At 42.1% G+C, this 20517-nt stretch overlaps 1 protein-coding gene across 2 annotated transcripts in view; it reads right to left on the reverse strand.

Annotated features, from left to right (window-relative positions):
- Positions 1-2033: 2033 nt before the first annotated feature.
- The window catches only part of LOC131677890 (uncharacterized), a 129479-nt gene continuing 110995 nt past the window's right edge, over positions 2034-20517 (reverse strand). For both annotated transcript variants that reach the window (XM_058957982.1, XM_058957981.1), the window contains 3 exons: positions 2568-4703; positions 2402-2503; positions 2034-2330 (listed from right to left, as the gene is read on the reverse strand). In XM_058957982.1, the coding sequence (XP_058813965.1) occupies positions 2140-2330; positions 2402-2503; positions 2568-4703 (2429 nt within the window). In that variant the 3' untranslated portion in view covers positions 2034-2139. The remainder of the gene's footprint in view (positions 2331-2401; positions 2504-2567; positions 4704-20517) is intronic.

A 20517-nucleotide genomic window follows, 5' to 3' on the forward strand; every position in this document is an offset into this window, starting at 1 on the left:
TTTAAAAATCAGCGAAATTAAATGCATTTATTTCCATCAAAATAGAAATTCATAATGTAGTTTGCGTTGCGTGCAATGTTTTTGTGTTGCGTGCAATGTTGTTTGTGTTGCGTGTAAGACGTTAAAACCATACAGAAAAACTAGCCCTACATTTAACAAAACGTCGAACAAAGTGGATCAGCGTAGGACGTTTGTTAAACAAACTTTTCTGCGAGGCAGTGCAAAAATGGAAATTAAATGCATTTTTTTCAATTTGATGCAAATTTCTTATACATTCTTAGAGTGATCTGCCCCTAGGGGCTACCGCTTTCTATGGTTATTGTTAAATGGCACTGAAAAACACACCTGTACTGAATTTTGCGATTTGTCCTATATGTATGTTTATATTATTAAAAGAAAAGTAAAAATATTGCTATTGTCTAATGCTGCTACCAGTACACTTTTCGAGGGGAGCAATATGGCCAACATAATGAAAAAATGTTTTGATTTTCATCAACAAAATTTCCCACTTCAAAAAAAATGTATGGGAAATGGTTATATCTGTGGAATGAACTTATGAGCATTGGTTCATTCTGGGTATAGTTTTCTGGAGAATAGTTCTTTCTGGGGAAAACACTTCGGTATTTTAGCTTCTGTGGAATGATTTTTCGGGAAAGTTAGCTATTCTTTATTTGAATTCGGAATAAATAATGTCATCCTAACTTCCGGTTTCAACACAATGCAAATCATTCCAAATGTGACCGAATCGAAGAATGTCGTTCGATGGAAATGAGAACAAGTAGTACGTTTGAAAAGATCAAATCTATAAAAAAAAGTTAAACTTTTCTGGGGAATGATTTTCTGGGAAATGGTGCATTCTGGTGTATGGAATTCTGGGGAATGGTACATTCTGGGAAATGACTTTCTGGGGAATAGTACATTCTGGGCAATGATATTCTGGGGAGTGGAATTCTGGGGAATGGCTTTCTGGGGAATGATTTTCGGGGGAATAGTATACAATCAACCGAATTTTTGCCGGGCACGATTTCTTTAAATATAATCTATACAGAATGAGACTGGAGGACGACTGTATTTGCGACGTCTGTGACGAGATGGAAGATGTTTAACATCTATTACTGTTCTGCGCAAAATACCTTATAACACGAGCAAAATATTATCTTGACAAATGCAGTAGTATCCAAGAATTATTTGAATCGAAAAATGTTATAATAAATTTCCTCAAAGAAATAAAAAACGAAGTCTAGCAACACTCCCACGGTTCATCCGCAAAGAAAAAAGTCTACGGACTATAAACAAAAATTGATGACGATATAGCGAATCTGGCTGTGCACCGTGATGGTCTACTGACTGCTGCAATAAGAGACAGAAGAAGAAGAACCTTTCTTATTAGTATAATGTAATTTTTAAGATAAATCTTTTCCTACTGATTAGTTATATTAAAGACAACATAACAATTGTATAAAACTACTTAAAATCCCTGTGTTTGTTTGCGTTTCATTCAATTATTTAAATTGCCAAGCGCCTATATACCAGCACAAATTTGAAAATGTTTTTAAAACCCTTCGGGCAAAACAAGACCTTGTAATTTGAAAAGTAGAATTGATTTCACACGGAATGTTATGTGATCGTTCCGAACTGTTTCACCTGATTGTACAGAACACATTCGCGAAAAAGGAACTTGTTATCAGACCACTTAAAATATATTTGTGAATATAAATCAAAGATCGGTAATTCTTAGAATTACCTGACATAGCTACTTTTGGTATATCCAAATCTACTTCTCATTCTTCAGTGGTCAAAATTAGATGTTATTCAATATATAATAAAAGTAGAAAAAATCAATATTTGAAACATTACCTTTTAGGTGTTGTCCGGCCTCCGGCCACTGTGCGACAATTTTAGTCGGACGACGAACCCACCCGTGGAATGCCAAAACATAAAAAATGTCAGGATATTTTATACCCTTTCGAACAGAAAAAATATCTTTTATAATCAGGGTTAACATCGGATAATAAAAGTCAAAAGATGACGTATGTGATTAGTTTCTGTATATTAGACAAAATAAAACAATGCAACTGGCTTTATTTTGGTAAAATAACGCATCCTATATTGCTTTTGATGCAGTGAAAACAGAAATACTTACATTTTAAGTTCAGCATGAAGTATCTCATCCGGTCGTGCGCGTGTTCGTGTACGTAGGTCGTTCGCAGATTTGTATAAATCATAACTATCGTATCGCTGTGGTTTTATGATACCGTTGTTATTATTGTTGGATGTAGAGGTATCTTCGACCCCAGCAGATTTTGCATCAGAAATAACAAGTGTAAACTCTGTAAGAGAAAAATATTGGATATAGGCTTTAAATGTCATGCTGCTTAAATGCATCAAAAAAGAATTATACCTGCATTTGTCTTTGGTCGCGATAAACCAATGCGCCTGGCTTTACCAGTGTGCAAATTTTGAATGTGTTGTTCCATTAAATCACTAGCGTTGCTATGATTTCCTATTGATAAAATAAATTCAATTAAGTTTCTTATCATTAGCTATAGTTTCTGCCTATATAATACCTTCAGCAGAGATTGGATCTTCCTTATCTGATCTTTTGATTTGATTAAAAACCGGTGGTAAACCGGACCGTTTTCTTTTTCTTCGATTGGTAGGAGACAACTCTACCATTGCTTCCAGCTGTAGCTGTACTTGATGATCTTTACTGATTTCCATTACCCTAACTGTCTGAAGTTCGGCTGGAATTTCAATCTTGCTCTTTTCCGAATATTTAGGAACGTATTCTTTTTGTATAAGACTTCCTTGAACATTAGCCATTATATTTATCGAAGAGTCTTCTTTTGGTTTATCTTCTGGAATCAATTTGGAATTTTCTTTTTGGTCTAAGCAGCTCGGTTTCAAGGAATATAAAATTACGTTCCATGTTTTAACAGCATAGTCATCCGGAAAAGAAACATTAGTTTTGTGCCGGATCCAATCAAAATACATCTCGTTAATATGAAAAACCTCGTTCTGCTCGGGAAAATAAAGCAAATCTTTTTCATCTGAGCTACTATGCGACGATACGTTTTGTTGAGCAGGTGAAGAAATTATGGGGGCTGAGTTGTTTCTACCACCATCACATACGAATTCTAGTTCAATTCCTTGATCGTCTTCATTCGCAATTCCATTCACCGTAATTAATTTTTTTGCTAAAACCATAGCTTGTTCCCGCGTTTTCTTTTCTTCTCTTTCCATTTGACGGCGAATTTTCATTAGCTTTCGGGCCTCGTCAAAGTTGTTAGCAATTTTTGGTTTCCTCATCTTATTTTTTATTACATTCAAACCCTGTTGAATTTTTCCCATTGTCGATTCGTCGCCATGGAGCTCTTTCTCACCTATAAGGAGCTCAAGATCCATGTTGTCTCCATTTGTTAACATTTGATCAACTACCACTGGTTGGGTCGCTAAAATAACCAGATCAGTGGGGTCGGTTGAAGGGAAATTTTGTAATAATGGCCGTTTATGATCAACAATATTATATGTTTCTGCATTGATCACCTTCTCCATTTCTGTTGGTTCCAGAATTATAACATCTTTTCCTATTTGAATCAATGATTCACTTGTGGAAAGTGAGCCTAAATTTTCTGTTCGCAATACTGCGCCCTGATCGCCAAACGCACTATCATCAGTTATAGTTGATAGAAGCTCTTCTTCCTCGAGTACATTTTCACCATTTTTACCTAATTTAGCCGGTTTATCGAAAGAAAAAGCAAAAACGTCCATATTTGTAATATCATTCTTGCGAATTGTATCCTTGGGAGACTTGTGTTTTTTAACCTTTTTTGGACATTTATGGACCCCATTCGAGGTTGTTCTAGATGTTTTTAATAATGGTTTTGGTGCATGTTTGATATCACAGATCATTAGATCTTCGTCGAATCCCTCAAAACTAGACTCAAGGGTGTCATTTAATTTTGCTACCTTTTCATCTTGTGAATCGCTGCTTCGTTTCTGTGAGCCATACGTTTTGGATGAACCGTTTGCTGATGCTCCAGAAGTAGAGTTGAGTCCAGTGAAAGGTAACGATTTTACATGTTCTGATCCATCGTTGGAATCACGATCAGTGGACCGCCGTTTTATAACTGGTTTCTCATGTGAACTATAATGATCATCATCGTGTTTTTTTCTGGCATGACCTCTTCTAGTATTGCCACTGTTTGAGCTACTGTTACCGTTTTCGCTTTTTCGACACGGATGGTTCGATTTACGTCTGCTTCCACTATCTTTCGATGAACTGTGGTATTTCTTATCACGTGAGAAAGAAGAACGGTGATGCTGAGATGCAGATGACGAAAGTTTATGATCGCGATCACTGTCACGAGTGCAGTCTCGAGGACGATTGGATCGTTTTTCTGTTCCGATACGTTGTTGGACAGCAGCTAGAGTAACAACCTCTACCTGCAAACCGTCCATTTTCTCGACATCTGGTGCGGATTCCGTGCTATGCTCGTCATTGAGAGGAGTTTTCACAGAATCACAATTCTCAAGATGATTGCTTGTATCTACTACTCTTTGATCAACAATGGAATCCTCACATATTCTCAGAGATCTCTCTGAATGTGATGAATTTTCATCATATTTGGTAGATACCACAGGAGACAATGATGCTCTAGGAGGCTCATTGGAAGGGCCATAGACTGTTGATCGGTCGACACCTACAAGAAAAAAAAACTATCGATAGATTATATTGTTGGAGACAACTAAACTGGAGGGATGGCAACTCTGCCCTGCCATCCGCCACTCTCTGCGCTAGGCTCTCTAGTGACAGTCTTGCTGTCACTCCGAGATGCCGCCATAAGCGGAAACCACTTATCAACCAGTCAGTCATCAGTCAGTCCGTTGAGCACATGCTCTTTATTTTAACCTTTCGTTATTAAAAGTATTTTATGTAGTCTGTACGCGAGTGTCTTTTATTTGATCAACAAGACTCCTGACCTGCCCGCGCACAGGGCTACAACAGTGGCGACGAGTATATTGGCGGATATTTGGTGAAATTTCGATTCACGAAAAGTAACCTCAAAATTCCGTCACCCCCGCGTAAAAAACGGAGAAGAAGCATGGAGAATGGTCAAATTCCACATGATAATGACCGGGAGCAGGTCCCACCAGCAGCAGATCCGCTAATCGTGCAGTTCATGCACCTGATGCAGCAACAGCAGCTTCAGCACCAGCAGCTAATGGCACAGTTTCTCCAGCGGCAGCAGCAAAACGACGAGCAGCAGCAAGCATTTTTCCGGAGTGCAGTTTCATCTATCCACGTACAAGTACCACCCAACCCAGAGCAAATTCTTGACTCTTTGGCAGGCAACGTGAAGGAATTTCGCTACGACGCTGACAATAGCGTCACGTTTGCGGCTTGGTACAGCAGGTATGAAGATTTGTTCGAGAAAGATGCCGCTCGTTTGGACGACGAAGCGAAAGTCAGGTTACTGCTGCGAAAGCTGGGCGCAGTTGAACATGAAAGGTATGTTTCCTTTATTCTACCGAAACTTCAGAAAGAACACACCTTTGCCCAATCAGTAGCGAAGCTGAAAAATTTATTTGGGTCGAAAGAGTCGGTAATAAGCAGGCGGTATAGAACGTTGCAAATCGCCAAGCACCCGACTGAAGACCATATTGCTTTCGCTTGCCGTGTTAATAAAGCCTGCGTTGAGTTTGAGCTGGGAAAGCTATCGGAAGAGCAGTTTAAATGCTTGACATACGTTTGCGGATTGAAAGCAGAAAGCGATGCAGAAACCCGTACACGGCTGCTTTCCAGGATTGAGGAAAACAATGGCGTCACTTTGGAGCAGCTAGCGGAAGAATGCCAGCGTCTTCTTAACCTCAAACATGACAATGCTATGATCGAGTCAGCCACATGTTTCGGTCAAGTGAATGTCATTAAGCAGCGATCTTCTGATAAACGGTTCAACAAACGGGATCAGCCATCTTCGAAGCCTGCTGCAAACGACACGAGGAAAAAACCTGATACACCGTGTTGGTTTTGCGGTGCATTTCACTACGTACGGGACTGTACCTTCAAAAACCACAAATGCTCTGAATGTAAGCAGTTTGGACATCGTGAAGGCTACTGCAACAGTTCAAAAAAGTCACAACGTTCATCGAGAAAGGGTAATCATTCGGTGGCAAGCAAAATGGTCGTCGTTAATGTGTGCAACGTGCAGAAGCGAAGGAGATTCGTTTCCGTTACCCTTGATGGAACACAGGTTCGTCTTCAGTTGGATACGGCTTCCGATATTACCGTCATCAGCCAGCAGATCTGGAAGAAAATTGGCAGCCCAAGGTTGTCACCAGCAACAGTAAAAGCCAAGGCAGCATCTGGAAACATTTTGCCACTTGATGGTGAATTTAACTGTGACATCACTATCGGCGAAAACACACGCACGCAGATAATTCGTGTCACCGAGAAACCACTACACCTGCTTGGATCTGATTTAGTCGATAGTTTTCATTTGTGGTCCATACCAATGGATACTTTTTGCTGCCAAGTTACTAGTACCCCGTCCACCAGTGGAACTCTCAAAGCTACTTACCCAAAAGTGTTCAGCGAAAAGCTCGGGTTGTGCAACCGGACCAAAGTTAAATTTGAGGTAAAAGAACAGTGCAAGCCTGTTTTTTGTGCCAAGCGTCCGGTGGCGTATGCAATGTACAGCGCAGTCGACCAGGAATTGGACAGGTTAGAAAAACTCAATATCATCACACTGGTCGACTATTCGGAATGGGCAGCGCCGATCGTCGTAGTGCGCAAAGCAAATGGCAACATCCGAATTTGCGGAGACTATTCAACAGGTCTAAACTCCGCTTTGCAGCCTCATCTGTATCCACTGCCACTCCCGGAAGACATCTTTGCCAAGCTGGCTAACTGCAAAATATTCAGCCAGATTGATCTTTCGGACGCTTTTCTACAGGTGGAAATCGACGAACAGTACCGTCATTTGCTGACAATTAACACACACCGTGGTCTTTACCACTACAACCGCCTTCCACCTGGTGTAAAGGTAGCACCTGGTGCCTTTCAGCAGCTCATCGATACCATGCTAGCCGGCCTTAAGGGCACTTCTGGTTATCTCGATGACGTCATCGTTGGCGGTGAAACACAAGAGGAGCACGACCGTAATTTGGAAGCAGTTCTTCAGCGGATTCAGGATTTTGGTTTTACCATCAGAGCCGAAAAGTGCAGCTTCAGTAAGCAACAGATACGCTATTTGGGCCATCTATTCGACCGACGTGGATTGCAACCTGATCCAGTAAAAGTTGAGGCAATAACCAAGCTACCTCCTCCCACTGACATTTCAGGTGTTCGCTCTTTCCTTGGGGCGATCAATTATTACGGCAAGTTTGTGCCCAACATGCGACAGTTGCGCTATCCGATCGACAACTTGCTGAAGTCGGAGACAAAGTTCGTCTGGAATTCGGAGTGCCAGCAAGCGTTCGAGCGATTCAAGCAGATTCTCTCCTCGGGACTTCTGCTGACACACTACGATCCGAAGCAGGAGATTATAGTATCGGCTGACGCATCATCCGTTGGCCTCGGAGCAACCATCAGTCACAAATTCCCCGATGGGTCCATCAAGGTTGTTCAGCATGCTTCCAGAGCGCTCACGAAAGCGGAACAAAACTACAGCCAGCCCGATCGCGAAGGTTTAGCAATCATCTTTGCAGTCACCAAGTTCCACAAAATGGTTTTCGGTAGGAAATTCCGCCTACAAACCGACCACGCTCCTCTGCTTCGAATTTTTGGTTCTAAGAAGGGTATACCGATGTATACGGCAAACCGGTTACAACGTTTCGCCCTCAATCTGCTATTGTACGATTTTGACATTGAATACGTGCCAACCGACAAATTTGGCAACGCTGACGTGTTGTCTCGTCTAATCAACCAACACGTTAAGCCAGAGGAGGATTACGTCATTGCGAGCATTATCCTCGAAGAAGATGTAAGGTCAGTAGCCGCAGATACCGTTAATATGTTACCTCTCAGTTTCAGAGTCGTAGCACAGAGTACCCAAGCTGATCCACTGCTTCGCAAAGTCTTCCGGTACATACAAGACGGTTGGCCTTCATCAAAAACCGTCGATCCGGAGCTTAAGCGGTTTCACTCCAGGCAGGAGTCACTTACTGTGGTTGATGGGTGTATTCTGTTTGCTGAACGACTCGTCATTCCATCGCAGTATCGAAAACGATGCTTGGACCAGCTTCATCGTGGACATCCGGGCATGCAGCGGATGAAAGCAATCGCCAGAAGCTACGTCTACTGGCCCTCCATAGATGATGATATAATTGGTTATGTAAAGGCGTGTCAGCATTGCGCATCCGTTTCCAGGTCCCCTCCTTGCGCTGCTCCTGTACCGTGGCCGAAAACATCCGGCCCATGGCAGCGTGTTCACGTAGATTTTGCCGGTCCCATCGAAGGCGAATATTACCTCATTGCAGTGGATTCGTACTCCAAGTGGCCAGAGATTGTGCAAACCAGAAGAATCACCTCTACAGCTACAATCAGCATCCTGTGTGGCCTTTTTGCTCGACTTGGTATGCCAGTGACTCTAGTGTCCGACAACGGTACCCAATTTACGAGCGTGGAATTTGCTGAGTTTTGCGCAATCAACGGTATCGAGCACATCACGACACCCCCCTTTCATCCACAATCCAACGGCCAAGCTGAGCGTTTTGTAGACACTTTCAAAAGGGCCGTCAAGAAAATCCGAGAGGGTAGAGGATCAATTACTGATGCGTTGGATACCTTCTTGCTCGCTTATAGAAGCACACCTAACCGTTCGGCTCCTGAAGGCAAATCTCCATCTGAACTTTTGTTTGGTCGCAAGATCCGAACCTGTCTCGAACTACTTCGGCCGCCCCCTGCGACTGAACCGAAGCCAATCGAGAAGCAGCACAGCCAGTTGAGATTTTTCAGTCGGAATGATCCAGTATTTGCCAAAGTATATGCAAGAAACAGTTGGAAATGGTCTCCAGGTGTGATCGTCGAAAGAATTGGTGACGTGATGTACAACATCTGGGTGGAGGACCGCCGAATGCTACGTTCGCATATTAATCAACTCCGTAGTCGAACTGTAACCGGATCAACCACCAACACAGTAGGACAGCAAACCAGATATGCTCAGTTACCTTTGGATATTCTGTTGGACGTGTGGAAGCTGCCGAACTTACCAACTGATACAACATCACAGTCATCATCGACGCTGCAGCCAACCACCTCACAATGTGCATCGTCGACACCTCGTTGTGATCAGCCGCCTGAATCGGTGGTTAGTCCATCACTTTCTCCACTGTCTTCGTCATCACATGCAACATCTTCCGAATTTGAGTCAGCAGTTGAAGCAGATCCGGTGGCAGCACTACCACGCCGATCTTCGAGAGTTCGAAGAGCGCCGCAGTGGTTTGACCCGTTCCACCTTTATTAAGAGGGGAGATGTTGGAGACAACTAAACTGGAGGGATAGCAACTCTGCCCTGCCATCCGCCACTCTCTGCGCTAGGCTCTCTAGTGACAGTCTTGCTGTCACTCCGAGATGCCGCCATAAGCGGAAACCACTTATCAACCAGTCAGTCATCAGTCAGTCCGTTGAGCACATGCTCTTTATTTTAACCTTTCGTTATTAAAAGTATTTTATGTAGTCTGTACGCGAGTGTCTTTTATTTGATCAACAAGACTCCTGACCTGCCCGCGCACAGGGCTACAACATATATAAACACTCCAAATTAGTATATTTTTAAATTAGCCTATCACTAATATTATAAAAACGGGAATATCATTGTTATTTTATTAGAGCTGATAAATATTTAGCAATTCGTTGAATATTGTTACAGCTGATAAATATTTAGCAAGCTACGACCTAATTTATGTATGTACATTGCCACTGAGCAGCGCGGAAGATTGTCTGACGTAACCAACAAATGGCCAAGGAAGTATGTGTCGCGATACAATGCTTGAATTCAGTTCGGATTGAATATCCGTTCGATTCTCCCCAGCGATAGCAAAAAGGTAGCCGAAAAGAAGGTCTGCAATCAAAAGGCTCTTTTTTGTCGTTTTGCACTTGGGCACAATGCTGTTAGTACTATGGAAGCCCTTGATCCTCTGCGGCATTCGAGGCTTTGCCGGCAGCAGAGTTCAATGCATACTGGTATGCACTGCAAGTGACATTGAAGATCTGCTCCACCAGTAAGTAACTGCTCCTAAATACATCTGTAGACAACTATAATTTCACGACTACTCTATGTTATGGCTTGATAACTGTACTCTGTCTTACATGGTGTTTAGTTCGCCATTTGATGTCTTCCGCTGAAACCGCAATCTTCTCAATAACAATAAGACATAGCTCGATTTTCGTACTGTAGTATCCTTAGCAAAATTGATGAGGAAGTAGGCGAGCTCTCGTCTGGAGTAGAACGGCATTTCGCTATCAGTTTTCTGCTGTGCATTTTATTTAAAAAAACAGTAATTCTGCGTTCCCGGGAGGAAAGTTTCCCACGTGATACCAATGAGAGACTATTAGTTGTTTTGTTTGATCTGCCTGTTTTTGGGACTGCTTCTGCGTGCTGGTGTGAAGTCCAGACGGCGGTTCAGAAGTCCCTCGCCGACTGTTAGGAGACCCACGTGTACCGGCAATCCGCCGGAAGTTGTGAAGGCACCACGGATTTCCCAGTGAGATTTTTCCTTGATATTTTGATTATATTATTTTCAGGAGAGCTGCGTATGCATTGATAATTTTATTAGTATTGATATAACTTTCAATATAGGTTTACATTCGATTCGCCTTTTGTTATCTCCGTCATCTATGAAAAATGTTTCGGTTCCGAGCGTTTTCAATAAGTAGATGATCGGACTATTATCAAAATAAAAACGCTTGTAAGGACGTAGCCAGGTGTGTGGAAATAAGCGGGTCTACGTCATTGCAGATCGTGGCGAAAACTGGTATGATAAGGGACCATTCATAAATTACGTAACGCTTTTAGGGGGAGGAGGGGATTCGACAAGTTGTTACATATTGTGACATAGGGGGAGGGGGAGTAAGCTAGAACGTTACGTAACATGTTTTCACCGAAGAAAAAAAAAATTTTTCAAGGAATTTGTTACGTAATAGGGGAGGGGGGGATAAAGAAATTTGTGACAATTTGTTACATGGGGGAGGGGGGAGTCAATTTTGGGCAATTTTTGCGTTACGTAATTTATGAATGGTCCCTAATAGATATGCTCAATTCTGCAACTCCACCCTACGATTTGTGCAAGTGTTCATGCTATGCTATGCTATGTAGTATCCTTAGCAAAATTGATAAATTGAATATTTTCTATTATTCATGTATAGAGTTATTAGTTTGGTTATTAATTCTCTTCTATGTGAGAAGCTATCTTCAGTTTTCTAGTAGTTGTATACTTTAAGCTGATAAAAAAAATTCTTTGTTGACACTTGTTGATTTGAATGTTGCGTTTTTTCCGCGAAATTTTTCAGAGGGGCCTTGTACTAATCATTAAAAATTAAATAGATTTTTTATAATAAAATATTTCATCAAACGCGTTTTCGCGCGTGGTGAAAATGTTAGTTAAGGGATTTATATGTAGCAAAAATAAGCAAAACCTTGTATGCAGCAAGGAGAGTCCCAGAGTGTTACGTTAAAAAGTTTAACTATTAGTGATCGAAACATTTTTCTCAGCATTATAAATTTTCTATTTCATACACTTCCAACATTTCTTCGAAAACCGAAAAACGTTTAAGAAATTGTGTTGACCCTTTGGATACATACTTTTTTTTAGAGTTGTCCTACTGGACAGGCACAATTCCATCTGCCAAGATTGACGTCACCGAATGGAACATCCCCCAAGAAATTCATTTGGCTGATCCTGAGTTCCATAAGCCTGAGAAGATCGACATGCTATTCGGAGCTGAGCTGTTCTTCGACTTACTGAAACCAGGTTGTCTAACTCTCGCCGACAACTTGCCACAATTGCGAGAGACTACCTTGGATGGGTGGTCGCTGGAGTGATAAACGATACCATCGTATCCAACGTAGACATTCAACAATCCAATGTCGCATCCATCGCCCGTGTGGAAAAGTTGATGCACCAGTTTTGGAACATTGAAGAAGTTCCCGATATTACACCGCTGTCTGTAGAAGAGCAGTCATGTGAAACACATTTCCTTTCCACATTACGCGCACAATCGCAATCCAAATGGACGATTTGTTGGTAGCCTACCTCTGAAGGAAAATGTCAGCCAGATTGACGATTGTCGTGTCTTAGCTTTAAAACGATTCCTGATGCATGAAAAACGACTGCAGCGTGACGCCGAGCTTCGATCCCAGTATGTTGATTTCATTCGCGAGTACGAGGCTCTTGAACATTGTCACGAATTGAAGGAGTCCAATGATCAATACAATCGGGCAATGTGCTATATGTCACAGCACGCCGTTCTACGACCGCATAGCTCCAGCACCTAGTGTCGTGTGGTGTTCGACGCAAGCGCCAAGTCATCGTCACCAAAGCTACCGCTCAATGAAGTACTAAAGGTTTGTCCCATTGTTCAGAGGGATCTATTTTCCACCATGCTTCCAGAAGCACATAACGGCGGACATAACGAAAATGTATCGTAAAATACTTGTGGCTCCGGAAGACACGTGCTACCAGAGAATATTTTGGAGAGAGCAGCCAACTCAACCGCTACGTGTTTTAGAACTGGATACTGTTACGTACGGTACAGTATCCGCTCCATATCAAGTCACAAATGGTACTTCACCTCGAATGAGTTTATGCAGTTTATTCCAGTCGAGAAGCGTGATAAGCAGCTCACCTTGCAGGAATATGGTGCCAACAAAGCAATAAGGGTTCTTGGCTAACTGTGGGATCCGAGCAACGATCAGCTTCTCATTGCTCATCAACATCAACCTTTGTCAACGCCGGCTCGACCAGCGACCAAACGGATCACCTACTCCGAGATTGCAAGGTTTTTCGATCCATTGGAGTTGTTCTCACCGGTGATCGTGGTCGCTAAGATTCTGATGCAGCGCACAGAAGAGTATTCGTACCAAAAAGCTGGCCAAAAGCATAATTATGACTTGTTACACGAAAAAAGAAACGTTAATGAATGGAAACCGGTGTAATAAGGTGTGCTAAGTAGTTTTCATATGGAATTATATTCTAATTATGTTTGTATGCATCTTAACCCATTCATGCCCATATTGTTTGTGGACAACAACGTTTTTAAACAGCTATAACTTTTGATTGAGGCGAGATTTGCTCACAAAAACGAGTAAGACTAATTAATGTGATTATTGCCTTTAATTTGAGTATTAACAGTTACAAGGATCAGCTCTAGAACTGAAGTTATTGCAATTAGCCTAATTGGATTCCGATGGAGCGACGAAAATGATTTTTTCATATATCTTCGTTATGGTGCAATATTATTGAAAACTGATAAAACTTACCAATTTAGACTGTAGTTGGCTACGTTTTCCACGTAATTGAACTATTGTAATTATTGTAAGAGTAAAAATTGACCAGCTTCTAGCACTGCCATGGAAGCACCTATCTTTATGAAAATAGGCTTTCCGTGTTTCTTGGCCCCATCGTTTTCAAGGAAAAATAGTTTTGAGACCCTACATGCACTAGAGAAAAATTGGACATGAAAGGGTTAAGATGCGGTTATAACTTTCTGTAACAGTGCCCGAATGATTCGAAAGCGTCGTTCCGAGCAAAGGAGACCGTCTTGCTGCGCGTGATTCGTTTACCGCCTATTTCGTTCAAAACGCTGTATCTCTTACAATATTTGGAATGAACCGCTCAAATTTTGCACATATATTCTTTGCAAGTAGAATAATCGATTGAATAAATTGAAAAAGCAGTCAATTCTTAAAATGCGTAAATAAATGGAATGAAACTAAATAAAACATCGTTTTATAAAATACCTATTAAACACAAAATTGCAGAAAGTGGCAGCAATTTTACTCTTGATTCTATTACTGGGACATTGATTCATCAAATGATATTGAAATTTGAGGTGAGAAATGGTGAAAACATAAATATCACTTTTTTTCCTTTTTGCCTTTCTCAATAGAAAGGTATTGCAATTGCTCTGAAACCCGACTTTTCAACAGAGGCCCGGAGGGCCGAGTGACATATACCATTCGATTCAGTTCGTCGAGTTCGGCAAATGTCTGTGTGTGTATGTATGTGTGTGTATGTGCCTCTGTGTGTGTCTACGCGAACACAATCTCACTCACTTTTCTCAGAGATGGCTGAACCGATTTTCACAAACTTAGTCCCAAATGAAAGGTGTAACGTTGCTATTGAATTTCTAATGGATCCGACTTCCGGTTCCGGAATTACAGGGTGATGAGTACGATCACGCAGAAATAATTTAATTCGATTTTAATAAATTCTGCAATGAATGTATAATGGTGAAAATTTTTCCAAAATGTGACCACAACTGCTTCGATTTGTGGTACTAAGTCACTAACAGCCATTCAAAGTCTATTTGGTCACATGGGCCACCATCATCGGTTCCGGAAGCCCCGGCGGAAGTATCCAAATTCAGAATAACAGTCACATCGATTTCTCGGAAATGGCTAGACCGAATCAACTAAACTTAGTCTCAAATGAAAGATGTTGCGTCCCCGTAAATGACTGTTAAATTTTATCCCGAACCAACTTCCGGTTCCGGAGTTACAGGTTGTGACATGCGATCACATAGCAAATTGTGATTCAAACCGATACTCCGATGAAAGCAAAAAAGGTAAAAATTTCGCTAAAATGTCTCTCAAACAACTTAAATTTGCAGTTCTAGGTTACCGACGGCCAAACAAACTTTCGTTGACTACATTGACCACCATAGACGGTTCCGGAAGTGCCCGGGAAAAGCGGCCATCTTTCAAAACTAGCAAGCTCATATCAGTTTCTCGGAAATGGTTGGGCCGTTTTTAACAAACTTAGTCCCAAATGATAGCTATATTATCCCCACAGATGTCTATAAAATTTTGCACGGATCGCTTATATGGTTCCGGAAATATAGAATGAACCGTCCGGTCGGTCACATATGAAATTCCCATATAAGCCGGAACTCAAAAATTTTTCAAAGGGGGGACCCCATGAAATTTCAGAAATCGAATTCGTATTTTTGATGCCAAACACCTGTAAAATGCATGAATCGTCGAGATTTTATGTAATCACGAAAATTTTTTTTTATGAAAATCGACTTTTTCGGTACCGGCAGCAAAGTCATTAAATTGACTACGCTTGTTCGGACATGCCGCAGACTCAGGTGATTCGCATTTAATGCCAAAAGATCCTGACTCCTGCGTTGCAGAAGACAAAAAGTTAAGTAGCCGGGAAACTCTAAGCTTGTTCATTGACCCTACTCCACGCTTTTCTAAACTTTCTTACTTCAAATCCTTGCTCTTCCTTGAGTACTATTGCTCTTAATATTTGAAAAATACTTCACCTTCCAGTCCCTTGCTAATTACATGTCGTTACAATATAAAAAATAATATCACTTGATAAAACCAAAATATTTGGGAACTATTGTACAATATATTCAGCTCGATTATAACTGTCATATTCATTGAAATATGTAGTTAATTTCAATTTTGAATATGCATACCAATGGGTTTAGTCGATACTTTACGATTAGCCGATAGAAAATACTGGTTCTTAGATACATGAAAGTAAATATCTTGACATTTTTTACGAGAATTCATCGCTTTTATTTTATTCCAATTCTAACGGTTCATGCTGGTTGTAAATGAAATAAATAAATCAAACAAGGCTTCCAAATTGTATAGTACCTATCTGGGAATCCGATCATGTTGGATTAGAATAATACTCCTCTGTGCAGCGGCTATGGAAGACCAACGCAGGATGGATAAACAATTCCAGCAACAATGGTGTTTGTTGCAAGTATCACTGCCCCACCTAAATTTCATTCAGGTGCCACGATGCGTGACTTTTCCGAAAGTAGGTGGCCTTCGAACTTCATGGGTTTGCTGATGCTTCTGCCGTTGCGTATGGTGCCTGTCTTTACGTGCGCAGTATTTCCGCCGATGGTTCGGCTTAATTGAAACTACTCAGCAGCAAATCAAAGGTTGCACCACTGCATGAGATAACCATCCCGAAGAAGGAATTGTGCGCTGCTCTACTGCTAATTCGCCTACTGGAAAAGATACTAAAAGCCATACATATAACGTTTCGAGAAATTGTGCTCTGGTTTTTGTGCGAAATCGCGTGACAGAGATCTAGAGAACCACTGGAAACTACAAGTGGTGCTACGTTCGCTCGGGAAGCAATCCTGCTGACGTGGTAGAGCGAGGTCAACTACCGGAACAATTATTTAACAACGAACTTTGGAACGCCCCCGAGCTACTTAGATCAGCCTACTACGAATTAGAAGATCCAGAAGAAGTTCCTGATCAGCTGCTTCCAGAGATAAAATTAGTCATCGCTACGCCAGCTGTGAAGGTTGAACTTTTCCCGTTTGTTACTAAATTCAGCAGCTTTCGCAAAGTACAACGCATCATGGCATATGTTTTGAGGTTTTTCAACAACTGCCAGAAGAAGTATTCCCTTGATCGTATTGTCGCTCCGAATTTGACCATCCGAGAATTGCAGCGCTCGACTGAGGTGCTTATCAAGATTTCCCAGCACGTTCAATTGGTAGACGAAATTGAACGCCTTCAGTCCAATAAGAATTAAGCGTAAGCGAATCGGGAATCTTCGACAATTCATTCAGGATGGCTTGCTCCGAGTCGGAGGCCGACTCATTCACTCCAAGCTGCCATATGCATCAAAGCATCCAATCATATTGCCCGATAAGGATCCCATCACGACACGACGATGCTGATCAGGACGATGCACATCGAGCTGCTTCATCCTGGTCAATCAGCGCTCATCAACATCATACAACAGCCATTCGTAACCGAACGTTGTACCGAGAAACAAGTGCTTTTTGTTCTCTCCGGTGTGGTTTAATTTTTTCGGCAGTACGAAGGTGCTTGCTGTGGCAGAGGCTGCAGTAAAGCACTACTAATAAACAGTCCCGCGAGTGATAATTATTACCTGAGATATCGGTGAAGGTAGTGCAGTGAAGTGCGTTACTAAATCGTGCTATATCAGCTATCTACTGTGTGAAGGTCACGCAGGTGACGGATAAAACAAACGAAGGATCAATTCACCTACCAGCTCGTCAGGAACCAACTGGTGAAGTGTTTCGTTTTTTACTTTTCTTATCGATTTTTTTTATAATTGTTTTTGATTTTTTATTTTGATTTAAATTAAATAGTGCGGTCGAGCGTGTTGCTCCGGCAACAAAATGGAACAAACAGAAGGATCACGCTCCGAAGACGAATATTATGGGGAAGAAGAACGTGTATCTGATTCGGAGACAGATGATGTTATGGTCGATCCACTTCCCCCACTTTCCCCCAATGTCTCACAGTCCCCCAAGTCAAGGTTTACCAGGATGAATCCGCTGGTCCTTGGGTGGTATACTGGCACGGGAGCTGACAAAACGTTACTCGGCCGTAACCGAGATTAAAAAGGTTCAGTCAGATAAACTGCACGTAGTCGTTACTGACTTGAAACAGGCCAATGATATCGTTAGCAATAGCCTCTTTATGCTGGAGTATCGCGTCTACATCCTTCTCGTGATGTGGAGATCGACGGTGTGGTAAGTGATGCGGGTCTAACTGTCGATGATCTGATGAATGATGGGGCTGGCCGCTTTAAGGACCCTAACCTTCAATCAGTTAAGATTTCGATTTCGAGTCGTTTCGCGTAACCTTCGCCGGATCTGCACTTCCGAGCTACGTTGAAGTGGGAGGAGCTCGCCTACATGTACGCCTGTTTGTACCGCGGGTCATGAATTGTTCCAATTGCAAGCAGCTAGGTCACACGGCCACCTAGTGTAGCAACAAGCAACGGTGCGGTAAATGTGGGGAACGCCATGCGGATGATACTTGCAGTAGGCCTGCTTAGAAGTGTGTTTACTGTGGGGAGAATCCGCATGCACTTTTGACATGCCCAACGTACAAACTTCGCGCGGATAAACTGAAGCGATCCGCCAAAGATCGCTCCAGACGCTCTTACGCAGAAATGCTTAAAAGAGCTGTTCCACTTATCTCCGAAAACCCATTCGCTCTCTTGCCAACTGACGATAACGCCTCTAACGACCCTTGCGAGGGGCATTCTTTGGCTCTGCTTGGAAACTCTAGGAAAAGACCTAATCAAAACTCACCTGAACTTCCTCGTAAGGGTCCTAGGTTGTCCCAAACAAGGGTACAAAATTAAAATAATTCATAAACTGGAAGTGCTGGTACAAATCCGAAGATAATACCTCCTGGTTTTGGGAAATTGAGATACAACCAGGAGTTCCCAGCACTCCCCGGGGCACCAAAAACCCCAAGTGCTCCAATTTTACAGTCAGAAACTCAACCTAAAACGGGATTCCTTAAATTTTCTGACATTTTGGACTGGATATTCACAGCTTTCAACATTACCGATCCTCTGAAAAACTTGCTGGTTGCTATTCTACCAACAGTAAGAACATTTTTAAAACAGTTGACTGAACAATGGCCCCTCCTTACAGTGATCGTACCCTTCGATGGCTAACTTATTGGACGGAATCACGGATCTAATCACTGTTTTACAGTGGAACTGCAGAAGTATTATCCCCAAAATTGATTCATTAAAACACTTGCTAAATTACAATCATTGTGATGCATTTTCCCTATGTGCAACATGGCTAACTTCTAATATAAACCTCAACTTCCACGATTTTAACATTATCCGCTTGTATCGAGAAGACTCATATGGAGGGGTACTCCTTCAATCGAATCAACCTCCCTTCGACGCCAGGCATTGAAGTTGTCGCTTGTCAAACAACAATCAAAGGCAAAGATCTTTGCATTGCTTCTATTTACATTCCTCCTAGGGCCATGATGGGATATCGAAGATTCTCCAACGTGATTGAACACCTTCCCTCGCCCCGCCTGCTTCTTGGAGACTTTAACTCTCACGGTACGGGGTGGGACTGTTTGTACGACGATAATCGATCTTCGACAATTCAAGACCTTTGTGACAACTTCAATATGACAATTCTGAACACAGGGAAAATGACACGGATTCCTAGATCACATGCGCAAGCAAGTGCACTGGACATATCTTTATGCTCGACATCACTACGGTTAGATTGCAAGTGGAAGGTAATATCTGATCCCCGCGGTAGTGACCACTTACCAATTGTAATTGCAATCACCACTGGTTCAAGACCATCGGCACCAATCAATGTTCCCTATGACCTCACACGAAACATTGATTGGAAGAGCTACGCTGCTGAGATATCCAAAACTATGGATTCAACACAGGTACTTCCCCCTGAGGAAGAATATAAGTTTTTGTCCAACTCGATTCTCGATACCGCGATTCAAACTCAGACGAAACGAGTACCCGACGTGAATACCCAAATATGTTCTCCCAACCCGTGGTGGGACAAAGAGTGCTCAGACGTGTACGCGGAGAAAGCTGCCGCATATAAAACCTTCCGGAACGACGGGTTAGTTGATAGTTATCGAGTGTACGCGATATTGGAAAAGCGAATGAAAAATTTAATGAAAGCGAAGAAAGCAGTTACTGGCGCCGGTTTGTCGACGGGTTAACAAGAGAAACATCGATGAGCACTCTTTGGGGCACGGCCCGACGCATGCGAAACCGAAACAGTAATAACGAGAGCGTGGAATATTCAAACCGTTGGATATTCGATTTCGCCAAGAAGGTTTGTCCGGATTCCGCCCCGGCACAGAAAATCTACCGCGCCGCGTCGCCTTACAATACCGCGAACGAAACACCGTTTACGATGGTGGAGTTCTCACTTGCTCTCTTATCATGTAACAATAAAGCCCCGGGGCCAGATAGAATAAAATTCAACTTGTTGAAGAATCTGCCAGACTGCCAAAAGACGCTTGTTGAACTTATTTAATAGGTTTCTTGAGGGTAACATTGTCCCACATGACTGGAGACAGGTGAGGGTCATCGCCATCCAAAAACCAGGAAAACCAGCCTCCGACCACAATTCATATCGTCCGATTGCAATGCTGTCCTGAATCCGGAAGTTATTCGAAAAAATGACCTTGTTTCGCCTCGATAATTGGGTCGAAACAAATGGCTTACTGTCAGATGCACAATTTGGCTTTCGCAAAGGCAAAGGGACGAACAATTGCCTTGCGTTGCTCTCAACAGAAATTCAAATGGCATATGCTAACAAAGAGCAGATGGCATCAGTATTCTTGGATATTAAGGGGGCTTTCGATTCAGTTTCTATCAACATTCTTTATGAGAAGTTGCACCAGCATGGTCTTTCACCAATTTTAAATAACTTTTTGCTAAACCTGTTGTCTGAAAAACAAATGCATTTCTCGCATGGCGATTTATCGACATCACGATTTAGCTACATGGGCCTTCCCCAAGCCCTCTCCT

Source organism: Topomyia yanbarensis, chromosome 1 (genome assembly GCF_030247195.1).
Source record: "Topomyia yanbarensis strain Yona2022 chromosome 1, ASM3024719v1, whole genome shotgun sequence".
NCBI classification, from domain to species: Eukaryota; Metazoa; Arthropoda; class Insecta; order Diptera; family Culicidae; genus Topomyia; species Topomyia yanbarensis.